This window comes from Eufriesea mexicana, unplaced genomic scaffold, assembly GCF_001483705.2.
Source record: "Eufriesea mexicana isolate 0111107269 unplaced genomic scaffold, ASM148370v2 scaffold1653, whole genome shotgun sequence".
NCBI classification, from domain to species: domain Eukaryota; kingdom Metazoa; phylum Arthropoda; class Insecta; order Hymenoptera; family Apidae; genus Eufriesea; species Eufriesea mexicana.
Genome location: NW_016909884.1, coordinates 2,244,454 through 2,257,777, shown reverse-complemented (window position 1 = coordinate 2,257,777; position 13,324 = coordinate 2,244,454). Strand labels below are relative to the sequence as shown.

Here is a 13,324-nt window from a genome sequence, read left to right as displayed (position 1 = left end):
ATATATATATATACACATATTTATTGTATTTCATTCAGTATATAATAAACTCATAAATCATAATTTATTATGTTTTTCATATTAATTTTCATTTATAAACTTTAAAACAGACTCAACAAATGCCTCACCAAATGCCATCCTTAATGAATATGCCTCCAAATAATAATCATGGTGTACCAGGAATAGATCCTCCAAAAACATTACCAAGCTTATTGAGTCTAAAAGTAAGTCCACCAAGTGAATTACAAAATCAAACTTCATCAGATGATACTGGTAGGGATACAGACAGTGATTCTATGAAATTACCAGCAGCTTTAGAACAAGCATTGGCTTTTAAAACTGAAAGGGCTAAAGAAGTAGGGGGAGATCCAAATGATATAGTTTCATTAGGAAAGTCGCCTAATCATGAGAGTATAGGGGAAGATATATCTCAGTTAGATGATGTTATACTTGAACCTGAGACAACAACAGAAAAAATAGATATGAAAACAAATAAAACTAAAAAGAAGAAGAAGAAAAAGAGAAAGAAACATAACATAGGAAAAGAAATAGAGAATAAAAAGGACAATGTAGAAAATGCAAAACCAAAAGAGGATTTACCAGAAATTGAATACATTCAAGAAATACCAAGTGTTAATGACTTAGAACCAATGTATCGTCAATTTGCTAGAATATTTGAGGCTTTTAAACTAACTGAACCTGAACCAAAATTAACAGAGGCAGAGAAAGGAGAACCAATAGGACAGTATCCACCAGTAACAACATTACAAACAACAGGAACAGTACCTAGTAAAGTACCACCATTAGATGATTTTGATGATGATGCAAATCAACATCAACAACAGCAAGGAACTGGAGAAAATGGTGCTCCACGTCTTTCCAAAAGAAAACTTAAAAGACTAACTCGTTTAAGTGTTGCAGAATTAAAACAGCTTGTGGGACGTCCAGATGTTGTAGAAATGCATGATGTTACTGCGAGGGACCCAAAACTTCTTGTACAATTAAAAGCTCATCGTAACACAGTGCCTGTACCAAGACATTGGTGTTTCAAAAGGAAGTATTTACAAGGAAAGCGTGGCATAGAAAAGCCTCCTTTTGATTTACCAGATTTTATAAAACGTACAGGTATTACCGAAATGAGGGCAAGTCTTCAAGAACGAGATGATACACGTACATTAAAAGCTAAAATGCGAGAAAGAGCAAGACCCAAACTTGGTAAAATAGACATTGACTATCAGAAATTACATGATGCATTCTTTAAATGGCAAACTAAACCTCGTATGACTATTCATGGTGATTTATATTATGAGGGTAAAGAATTTGAAACTCGTTTAAAAGAAAAGAAACCAGGAGAATTGTCTGATGAATTGCGTACTGCACTTGGCATGCCAGTAGGACCTAATTGTCATAAAGTACCACCCCCATGGTTAATTGCTATGCAACGGTATGGACCACCACCAAGTTATCCTAACTTAAAGATACCAGGTTTGAATGCACCAATTCCAGAAGGGTGTGCATTTGGTTATCATGCTGGTGGTTGGGGAAAGCCACCTGTAGATGAAACAGGAAGACCTTTGTATGGAGATGTATTTGGTATATCACGTACTCCAGGAGGAGATAATATGGATGAAGAAATTGACAGAGGGATGTGGGGTGAACCTGAATCAGAATCATCTGGAGATGAAGATGAAGATGAGGATGCAGAGGAAGGTGGTGAAGGTGAAGGAGAAGGAAAAGATGGAGATGGAGATGCAAGTGGTTTGGTTACTCCTGGTGCAGAAGGTTTAATAACACCTAGTGGAATTACATCAATACCTGCAGGATTAGAAACTCCAGAAACAATAGAATTAAGAAAAAAGAAAATTGAAAGTGAAATGGAAGGTGGTGATACTCCAGCTTTGTATACAGTTTTGCAAGAAAGACGGACAGAAGGCCTTGGAGCAAGTATGATGGGTAGTACACATGTATATGATATGACTGGTGCAGCAGGAGGTCAAGCGCCACCATCTGTAATTGCTGCACGACGTGGAGTAAGTGGAACAACATCTGATGGAAGAACAGAGAAAGACGGAGCTGTTGAATTAGCATTAGATCCAAGTGAGCTAGATCTAGATTCCGAGGCAATGGCATCGCGATATGAAGAAACAATGAGGTCACGGCAAGCTCATTTAAGAAGAGAAGATTTATCAGATATGCTTCAAGATCATGTGCAACGACAAAAAGTAATCATATAATTACGTTTTTGATAAATTAATTAATTGATATATATGAAATTAATTTTGTTTATTTTTACAGAGTAAACGCAAACGACAACAAAGTCAAGATTCAAAAGCCTCTAAGAAATATAAAGAATTTAAATTTTAAGTTCAATTCATCAATATATTATAAAAACAAAAGTTACTTATTTAAAAAATATAGGAATTATATTGATATTAATATTGTATATCATCTAAAACTTCTTAAATAATGAATTATTGCTATTAAAGCAGTATATGATTTGGTATTATTATTATTAAAATATCAAACTTAATATTTCATTATTATGGAATAGAATTTCTAAGTGAAATATATTAAAAATATATAATTTTTTTTTTTTTTTTTTTTCAAAAAAAAGACAAGAATGTATCAACTTTTAATTGCATCAAATAAAAAAACAGTTATATTTACTTGGTCATTTTACTACAAATAAATCATAGATCTTATTTACACATTCCATATCTTTTTATACAATATGATTCTTCTTTAAATTAATATAAAATTTAAATTTATTTGGGAAAAATGTTATTAAAGGAAATGAAAGGTAATGTAATACTACTATAAGGCATGGTAGAGAAATCGCAATTGTAAATCTACTTATAGCACTACCAATATCAAGCCAACTTCCTTGAGGAGTAACATTATACATAAGGGGTAATGATAAACAATCTCCTAATAAAAGCACTCCTAAAAATATGTTTGAAGATCCAAGTGTATGACTTGTACATCCAATTAGCATTAAAGGTATGCTTATTTTTAGAATTATTAATAGAAACATCGTAAACGGTGAAAAAACTGTCACGAAATGACGAGTCCAAGAAGGGTCAAACGAACTGATACTTGCCATATTACCAGTTCCAAAGAAACATAGTAATGTATATAACATCTATAATAAATTGTTTAGGACATAATTAACAAATATTTAATAACTATTGAGTTAATTAAGTTAAATTTATATTCTGTATTAATGAAGGATACAAAGATTGCTGCTTCAAACAATTCTTCCATCGTCAAAGGATTTTTACTACTTTGATAATTTTGAGTAGGTGATATATAAAACTGTGGCCAAGAAGACAAATGTAATGCAAGAATTATAAAAAAAAAAGGTTCATAAGATGCTGATAACAAAACAAGTGGACAGAAAAGTCCCAACATGATTCCTTGCATTCTTTTCCTTAATTGTGTAGAATAAGTGAAGATATATAATGGTGCTGTTAATAAAATTGTCCATGATATCCAATTTCGGCCATCTAAAAATTCTAAGTATACCAATCCTGTAACTATTAATCGAAAAATTTCAACTGCTTTTCTGTAATTTGATTGCATTTGTAATGTAACTATAATAATTACAACAAATATGCTAGAAAACCTGAAAGTAAATTTTTTAATTACATTTAATTGAAAACATACCACAATTTAATATCAATCTCAACTTACACGACATAAATTCGAGGATGTGGTTCTACAACAGGCAGTAATGGAAAAATAGCCAGTAATAAAGCTGACCAAAAAAATAAATTTCGAGTCTTTTTTAATACTATTTTTTGAACAAGAATAATGCATAACATTCCTATACTAAGAATAAATCTATATGTTAATCCAATGAACATTATTGCCAGTAAAAAAATTATTTCTGCAGTTATTGTCCAATAATATTTATTATTATTGATTTTTAGTTTTACTTTATATATAATTGCACTCCGAATAGCTAGCCAAGTAGAGATTATAGCTAAGAATGCATAAAAGGGTAATCTCCAATTGTTACAACCTGAAACTATATTATTTCAAACTAAAACTAATAGTTTTTTGAGTAACTATACTGCATACATATATAATAATAAATAGGATAAATAAATATATAAATATCTTACCTTTATGCATAATAAACAATGTAATTACTAGAATTAAAAATACAATATCTATTATTAATAAAATAAAGGAATTAATAATAGGTCGGTGAATTCCAGTTATTTTAAAAAATAAACATATTATCCATCCTAACCATATCATAGAGAGGTATAATAAAAATCGTGTTCTTCGGAACTGTCGAAAATATAACAAAAACTTTTTAGCTAGTTTAATTGTACTAACTATTCCTTTCAATTTTTCATTTGCATCTTGTATTTCAAAATCTTTATCTAAATTATAAATCTTATTATCTAATTCTATCTCTCTCCAATCTGCAAATTCATTGTCTTCACAGTTCATTTTACGATTTGCTTTTACTTGATATGTTAACTGTTTTAAGTTATTTAACAAAGCATAATTTATGTATTCAGGATTAGTAGCATTTAAATACTGCCATGGTAAAACACCCTGAAAAATAAAGTAGATATTTAGAAAATGGTAAATAATAAAATAGACGTTATTCGTATATATACTTCGTTATTAATCGGAATTGGAGCACCAATTAAAGTCGAAATTAGTGGTGTGATATCAACTTGTTCTATGTTTTGACGAAAATTAAATATATTGATTCCTGCACCCCAAATAATTAATGGTGTTTCTGTTTCATCTGCAGAACCACTTCCATGTGATCCCCAATCAGTCATTCCATGATCAGCTGTGAAAATGTATGCAGTACCATTATCTCCAAAAAAATTTTCTGTCATTTGTACAACTTCTTCTATTTTCCGATCAACATAATTCATGTTATCAACATATTCTCTACATTTAAATGTAATTTAGAGCTAATGAAATTACAATTCTATTAAATATATAATTTAACTATCACATCAAGAATAAAAGTTTATAAATTTCTAATACCTAGAATAAGGTTTTGCTGTGTGGCCTGTAGTATCACAACCAAGAAGATGTAGAAATAAAATAACACGTTCAACATTTTTAATTTTATAAGCATCTTCCCTAAGCCAATTAATATATTTGTCAAATACCCAAGAGTCTAAACGCCAAATTTGTCCATACATTATATCAAAATTTTGCCATTCAGAAGGATAGCTATCACCATGTATATTTTCTTTTGCACCTATATTTAGAAATATTAATTAAATTCTTTTATATCAAATTTTATTTAAAATATCTGTTTTGTGATACCTTTTATAAACATAGATATAATGTCAGGACTTCCCCATGCCCATGAAAGATGACTCTGATTAAAAATAGAGTCAAAATCAACAGGATTTTCTTTCCATCCCTTAAATATAGCACTGGGGTCTTCATATAATCCTGCACAAATTGCAACAATGCCTGGTCTAGATTCTGTAGGCATTCGTGTATGAGATATACCCCAAGCACCTTTACTTGTCATTATGTATCTACAGATAAAATTATATTATTGTATACATGCAACTTTTTATTTCAATAAACCTTTATTATAAATATATTTTACTTCAGAAATTTTGGTGGTGCTTCAATGAAAGTTCTGAATCTTAAGCCATCTGCTATAAACAATACCAATCTTTTTGCTGGTGCATTTTTTAAAATTGGTACATTTGGAAGTTCTTGAATAATAGGAGAATGAAAATTTATGTCCAATATACCCCATAACAATACTAAATGCATTGTCAGACCCAAAATTATAAATGGATAAGTATTATTAATTATATTAAGCTTTTTATTATACATTTTCCCACTTAATAGTTAAAATTTTAATCAAAATAATGCAATATAAATTTTGCAAGCATTTACTTTTTTTGGTAATTGCCTAATTTATAAAACCAACAATTTTAACTGTATAGTTTGAAATACGTAATTTAATATTAACTTTTTATTACTCAATCCACTTTATTTAACAATTTAGCAAAGTATTTAATAAGTTATTTGTTCGTTTCATTTTTCAATTTCATCTACAACTTAAATAAATTTTATGTATAAACAAATCTTTAATATTTTAAAAAAGAAAAGATATATTTTTAATATTTTCCAAATTTCGTAACCTTAATGATATACGATAAAACTATCATGTACCCATTTTTAATAAAAAGATTCTATATGTATGAAGTTAGCTATTGTGTATAGATGAATATATTTATTTATTACTTAAAAAATATTTAACAGGTAACTTTACGCATTAATATAAAGATTCACAAATAGTAAATTATTTACAAAATTAAAAAATATATTTATCAGTTTAGTTTGTTTCACAAATAATATAAAGATGTAATTTATACATGTCATACACTAAATGTACTATCACGTCAGTATGGCTGTCTGCTATACTCTGAAGTAATTTCAGAAGTAAGGTAATGGTCTTTAATCAACGAAAAAATTCATCTTCTCTATTATGACATTATGACATTATTATATATTACGCTTTTAATATTTAATAGACCAATATGTGTATAATATATAATAACGATAAATATATTTATTGGAAAATCGTTTATACTTCTAATGTGTTTTAAGCATATTTCGATGTTTATTTGTACATATAATTTTTAGGTTTTAATTAAATACAAGGTGTGATTTTCAAAGTCAATTATACTAATAAAAAAAAAAAAAAATTGAAAAATGGTAGTTGGTGTTTTTCCAGCTCTCAAATTGGGAGTCTTATTTGTTAAACAAATTAGTAAACCTTTAGCAAAGTTCCTTGTTAATCAAGCAAAAAACCATCCTGTGTTTAGAACTTATTTTATCATTCCTCCAGCACAATGTAAGTACAACAAATTTTTTAAAATGACAATATTTTAAAAATTGTTGAATTTTATTATGATGTAATTGTCATTAACAATAATTTCAGACACTTATTATAATTATATTTCCATGTTCTATATTTTTTCACTTAATTACAGTCTATCATTGGGCAGAAGTAAAAGCCAAAATGTATGTAATGAATCTTGGTAAACCTACAAAAGTTGCAAAGTTAAATGAAGCTATGGCTATAGAATTAGGAGCCAATCTAATGGGTGAAGTAATTATTTTTAGTGTTGCTGGTGGTTGTTTAATATTAGAGTATAATCGTCAAGTAGCAAAAGAAGCAAAAAAAGAGGATGCACGTCTTCAACAAATAAAAACTTTCACTAGTGAGATTAAAAATTTGAATCAAATTACTTCTCAACAAGAAAGTCAAATTCAATATTTGCAAGAAGCTGTTCAAGAATTAGTGAAACATACAAAATATGAATTGGTTGTACAGCCAAAAATAAAAGAAATAAATGAAGAAGTTCAACAATTTAATATTGATGAGAAACAAAATAGAAGTGTAAATTCAAAGAATGAAAAACCATCAATAATTGAACGTGCTATATTATATTATGAAAATAATGTAAAAACAGATAAATTCAGTTAATTGAAACTGTATTTTAAATTTTATTAATTATTGTGATAGTGTAGCTATAACATTGGTAACATTAAAAGATGAATATCATAATGTATATAAAGAATAATACTTACAATATATATATAACTTCATATATATGTAATTAAAATCTCATACAACAATTTCTATGTTTGCATTTTAAATATCATTATGAAGAATGTTCAGTATTTTCTCACATTTATACTCACACATATATACTTTTATATCCTTTTTTTATCATCACTAATTTTCAAAAATACATACATAGCTTCAAAACCAAAATAATATATATTTATAAAAATAATTTCAAGTTACTATAAACATTAAAATAATCAAGTTTCTTAGATTAAATTAAGTTGTATTATATAGAAATTGTAAAAATATTGACAATAATAAGATACCTTTCAGTATATATTTATAGAGGTTATAGGTACTTATAGAGGCAGGTACAATAGTTATTTTAGTTAATTGTCCATAAAAATGATTATTCATTTATTAATTTAAGTTTACTCCTTCTTTCAACATTTTTTGTAATGTATGGATTCTTGCTTCCAAATTTTCAAACTCAACTTCTGTAGTAAAATATTTAAAAATTTATTATATATGTATATTATATTTAAGTATACATTCAATACTAACTTGGATTCTTTTTTTTATTCTTATACACTTTTACATTTCGAGAAGGAGATTGTTGCATTTTAACAGATTCCAATGAGCTGCCTGTAGTTATTAATTAAAATATATATAAATGTCTTAACAAAGAATATATGAATAAAATTTTTGGTATTGTAGTGTAACTTTCATTGCAATATACACCTGATGATAAACTAGAAGTTTTATTACGACTTGAAAGTGAAGAAGATCTACTTCTGCTTCGTTGTCTAAACATAGGAGGTATACAATTTCGTTGTTTAAAAGCTGAATTATTATTTCCTGATTTTCTATTAGCAGATGCAGTAAGTTGTTGTACTTTTAATAACAAAGCTGCATTTTCAGCTTTAAGTTTTTGAATTTGCTTGCAAAAAGAAGTACGTTCTTTAACAATACTACTTTCTAATGACTTAATTGATCCCAATAAATGTTTTAAGTCTTTTCCTGAATAATAAAATATATTTAAGAAACTTATCTTTCAAACAACAAAATAAATATTTCTACCTCCATTTGTGAGTTTATGATTTTCTTGTAGAAGTTTTTTGTTTATAATTGTAAGTTGCTCAATATGTTTTTGGAGATCTCTATTTATTTTTGTAGATTGTAATTTCTCAAGTTCAGCTTGTAATTTTCTAATGGTAGCTTGTAATATTATTGGATTGGGTAAACCACAATATTCCAGGGGTAATGGATAATGAATTCTTAATTGAATTAATAAATGCTTGATTTATTTTGGAAAAATTTAGTACATTTTAGAAATACACTCACCTATCAAATTCTACTGTATATGTTAATATAAGATATCGACGATTATTTGTTGAATTACCCAAACTTGGATATGAATTACATTCAAATTTACGAGCACGTAACAATTCTAGATCTTCAAATGTTAAAAGATCCAGAGTAATAGATTCGCTTGTCTGTAATTAAATTCTTTTTATTTCATTTAATTAACTTAAAAATTAAAGTTCAAATTTTACTTTTAATAATCCAGATTGTAGCATAGCCACAAATACATCAAAATGTTTGTAATTTCCAGTTTTATGCGTTAAATTTTCAATGTCTTCAAAAGAAAGAAATGTATTAATAATAAAAAGCAAGTGATAATTATGTAAAATAAAAAATCTAATACACAAATGAAAATTTAGAAACTCTTATAATTGGTATAACCTTAAAATAAGACTAATTATTGAAGATAAAAAAAACATAAAGGACAAACATGCAGCATCATAAAAAGATTGCCAATTCTCAGCAGAATATTTATCGGTAATAGACAGCTCCAAATTACGCTGACATCCCTTAAAAGCAGTAACTTTAATCTTTACAATGTATTCTTTGCCACTTTTAAAAGTATACGTTGTCACCAGAGATGGACCAACTTCGTTCATACTTAGCAACAGACATTAATATAACAACGAATATTTGACATAAAATACTTTCAAGTAAATTGACAGAAATAATTGTTTCAAATATAATAAAAAATTGGATTAGTACATTCGTTTAAATTTTATACCAATTTACACGCTAGTAATATGAGTTCAATATTAAGTACGTAATCATCACGAAGTATCCGCGCGGTTGATGATACGTTGATGCGTAGCTGTCAGTCTATGATATGGTTTAGAATCAAAGAATGAGTTTGATTTATATCGAGATAAATAGTTAAATCACAAATATGTGGCCCTTTTTTTCAAAAGATTCTACCAAAGATTTTCCGTATGAAATCGGTGAACCAATTTCTGGTTTAGACGATAAAAGCATTTGGACGTTGCATAGGGCTAAAAAAAAGGTATCATAACCTGACATAGTAAATCTTAACTATTTTTCATTTTTAGGTATTATTTTATTTTTATTATTCGAAATATTCTTTTATAGGGTTCCGCAGGAGGTGAAGATGTTTCAGTATTTGTGTTTGAATGTAAAAGTGGAAATGAACATCTTTTGAATATAGCTCGTTCAGCAGTGAAAAGATTAAAAACACTTAGGCATCCAAGCATATTGGCATATCTAGACAGTTTTGAGGTACAATATCACTACATTGTATTATAAAGGCTTGTTGTATCAACAATATGAGTACTTTGTAGTAATGTCCTTTATTATTTCAGACTAATAAAGCAATTTATTTAGCAACTGAACGCGTAGAGTTTTTATATAGTCGACTGACTAGGAAATCTGACAATGATGATGAATCTAAAAAAGAATTATATTTTTCATGGGGAATATTTCAAATTACTGTATGTATGAAAAGTACATATAATATTATATCATTAATATGTGTCATAAACATCATAACATATATATATATATATTTCTTAATAGAGAGCATTGAACTTTTTAAATAATGATGGTAATCTACGGCACAATAATGTTAATTTATGGACTGTATTTGTTAATGAAGAAAGTGGAGAATGGAAACTTGGTGGAGTGGAATATATGACAGCAGTAGATGCTGTTTATAACACACTACCATCAACATTCCAAATATATAATCCTCTTGACATTAAGGAAAATGTAAAGCCAGCTACTAAATGGTAAAAAAGATTTATGACAGGAGTAAAAGAATTTCATATGCTTAAAATTTATATTGTTTTTATTACAAAAGTTTATTAGAAAAATTATATTTTAACATAAGTAAAACATAATTCAATCATTTTTGTTCATAGCTACAACTTATTTAACATATAAAACATTGACAAAGTAATTTTCTTAATTGGTAAATAATAGGAAATAGTTATCTTATTTCTGAAGTTACACTACAATACTAGCTTTTCTATATGTAAACATTTAGGTTTATTGTTAACGCTAAGAAATTGATGAATAAATAAAAAACAGCTCAGTTGACATGTGGGGACTTGGATGCCTGATCTGGGAAACATATAATGGTCCACTAAGTTCAAATTTGCAACTTAAAGTTACTGATAAAGTGTGTTTTTTTCTTACCTACATGGATATTTATTTCTAAGTTAAAGCTGGTTATATTTTTTAACTTGTTTCTTTTAGATTCCAAAACAATTACAAGTGATATATCAAGAATTGATTAGTAGCAATGCAGAAGGAAGACCAAATCCTGCAGATGTGATAGCGCGTTGCCGTAGTAACGGAGGATTTTTTAAAAATGAACTTGTAGATGCACTTTTATTCTTAGAAGAAATTCAAATGAAAGAAAGAGGAGAAAAGGGTCGATTTTTCTCACAACTTGCTGGACAATTAGAATCGTTCCCAAATGGTGTTGGCAGATATAAAATTTTGCCACAATTATTGCTTGCCTTTGAATTTAGTGATGCTGGAAGTGCAGTATTACCTCCTTTATTACAACTTGGTTGCCAACTACCTGATATTGAATATCAACGAAAAGTTGTACCGTGTGTTGTAAAATTATTTGCATCAAATGATAGACAAACAAGGCTGCGATTGTTGCAACAGTTAGATCGATTTGTTGATCATTTACAACCAGCAACAGTGAATGAAGCTATTTTTCCACAGGTGTTTATAAATATTAATTGTTTTTATTGTACAGAAACAAAAACTTTGAAATATTTTGATATTATTAATTACAGGTAGTTAAAGGTTTCCTAGATACAAATGCTGCAATCAAGGAACAGACAATAGAGTCTGTTGTACATTTAGCACCAAAATTAGATTATAATAATCTTAATGTGGAAACATTAAGGTATTTTGCTAAACTTCACTCGAAAGACGAAAATGGCGGCATACGTACTAATACAACAGTTTGTTTAGGAAAAATTGCTCAATATCTTCATCCTCAAATTAGACAAAAAGTAATTTAAATTTAAATATAAAACATGAAATAATTTATAGCAAAAGGAATTACAAGTGACAACATTATTGTAGGTATTAATTGGAGCATTTATTCGAGGTACACGAGATCCATTTCCACCAGCTAGAGCAGCGAGTATTTTAGCATTAGCTGCAACACAGCAATATTTTTTGCTGCAGGAAGTTGCAAATCGCATTTTACCAGCTTTGTGTCCACTTACTACAGATGTAGACAAGGGAGTAAGAGATAATGCATTTCGAACTATTCACGGATTTCTGTCAAACCTTGAAATGGTATCAGAAGATCCCGGACTACGTGAATCTATGGGTATTTGAATGATTCAAGAATTTTATATATAAGATAATAATCGTCATAATTTATAACTTAAACTATTATCTCAGAGGCTGATGTAAATACTGCAACACCAAGTCTTAGCAATGCAGCAGCAACATGGGCTGGTTGGACTGTAACAGCTGTTACTAAATTTTATCGTAGTCAATCAGATACACCTAAATCATCAAATCCTCATAATGCATCTAGAATTTTACTGAACAAACCTGCTTCTTTAGGTACCTTATTTATATCACTTTTTATTTTGTTAATATAAAATATTTTGTATATAAATATGTAATAAAATTACAGAACAAGCTAGTAGTTCACAAAGCAGTGCTAGTACAACTGCCACAACAAGCAGTGCTACAAGTATGACATCATTGGATCATGATCATGAACATGATTTGCAGAATGTTACAAATGCAAATTCAGATTGTGATTGGGATTGGGATGCTGATAATTGGGGTGATATGGAACAACAACCTTCTACTACATCAGGGCATGGACCAAGTAATATTTCACCATCTCCTCATTCTCCTAAACCTAATGATCAGTGGACGAGTCTTGAAGAAGAACCAGTTTGTATCTTTTCAAATTTTAAACATATATGTATTAACAAACATATATGTATATGGTATTTTGTATTTAGTTTTATTACTAAAATTAGAAAAAATTGGAATATTACTTTTAGGAAGAGGAAGCAACACAGAATGTAGAAGATAAGAATATGTGTTCTGAGGTAGGTTGGGAAGATTCAGAATTTCAACCTTTAGAAGATTTTCAACCTTTAGAACAATCAGGTATATTTATATTTTTATTTATATATATTTAACGATTTATTAATATTTATTTAATAATCTTCAATTAATTCTTTTATATAAGAAAATGTTGAGAGTACTAATACAATTAGTGGAAATAATAAATTAGAAGAAGCTAGAAGAAAACGTGAAGAGCGTAAATTAGCAAGACAAAGACAAATGGAAGCAAAAAGAGCAATAAAATTAAGAAACAATGTTGTTGCTAAAAAACTATAATTAAAATGCCATAAT

The 13,324-nt window shown here is 28.3% G+C and overlaps 5 protein-coding genes across 5 annotated transcripts; 3 read left to right on the top strand and 2 right to left on the bottom strand.

Moving 5' to 3' along the window:
- The first annotated feature begins 109 nt into the window (after nt 1-109).
- Nucleotides 110-2,364, top strand: Sf3b2 (splicing factor 3B subunit 2). The gene is made up of 2 exons (XM_017901971.1): nt 110-2,222; nt 2,296-2,364. The coding sequence occupies exons 1-2, from the start codon at nt 120-122 to the stop codon at nt 2,362-2,364; spliced, it is 2,172 nt and encodes a 723-aa protein (XP_017757460.1). The 5' UTR covers nt 110-119.
- A 358-nt stretch (nt 2,365-2,722) lies between these two features.
- Nucleotides 2,723-5,860, bottom strand: LOC108548842 (GPI ethanolamine phosphate transferase 1). The gene is made up of 8 exons (XM_017901966.1): nt 5,606-5,860; nt 5,311-5,531; nt 5,023-5,242; nt 4,638-4,923; nt 4,128-4,572; nt 3,694-4,024; nt 3,235-3,625; nt 2,723-3,142 (listed from the first exon to the last, which is right to left on the bottom strand). Exons 1-8 carry the CDS (start codon nt 5,839-5,841, stop codon nt 2,723-2,725), a joined length of 2,550 nt encoding a protein of 849 aa, XP_017757455.1. The 5' UTR covers nt 5,842-5,860.
- Nucleotides 5,861-6,726: 866 nt separating this feature from the next.
- Nucleotides 6,727-7,504, top strand: LOC108548844 (putative OPA3-like protein CG13603). Its single transcript, XM_017901968.1, has 2 exons — nt 6,727-6,868; nt 7,008-7,504. Exons 1-2 carry the CDS (start codon nt 6,727-6,729, stop codon nt 7,502-7,504), a joined length of 639 nt encoding a protein of 212 aa, XP_017757457.1.
- Nucleotides 7,505-8,008: 504 nt separating this feature from the next.
- On the bottom strand, nt 8,009-9,604 carry LOC108548843 (coiled-coil domain-containing protein 61). The gene is made up of 7 exons (XM_017901967.1): nt 9,384-9,604; nt 9,145-9,227; nt 8,933-9,084; nt 8,669-8,865; nt 8,330-8,608; nt 8,153-8,233; nt 8,009-8,085 (listed from the first exon to the last, which is right to left on the bottom strand). The coding sequence occupies exons 1-7, from the start codon at nt 9,550-9,552 to the stop codon at nt 8,009-8,011; spliced, it is 1,038 nt and encodes a 345-aa protein (XP_017757456.1). The 5' UTR covers nt 9,553-9,604.
- A 51-nt stretch (nt 9,605-9,655) lies between these two features.
- On the top strand, nt 9,656-13,314 carry yata (N-terminal kinase-like protein yata). The gene is made up of 12 exons (XM_017901974.1): nt 9,656-9,953; nt 10,040-10,186; nt 10,270-10,398; nt 10,484-10,695; nt 10,997-11,087; nt 11,165-11,647; nt 11,722-11,943; nt 12,017-12,269; nt 12,344-12,511; nt 12,585-12,853; nt 12,967-13,075; nt 13,158-13,314. Exons 1-12 carry the CDS (start codon nt 9,840-9,842, stop codon nt 13,307-13,309), a joined length of 2,349 nt encoding a protein of 782 aa, XP_017757463.1. The 5' UTR covers nt 9,656-9,839; the 3' UTR covers nt 13,310-13,314.
- Nucleotides 13,315-13,324: the final 10 nt, after the last annotated feature.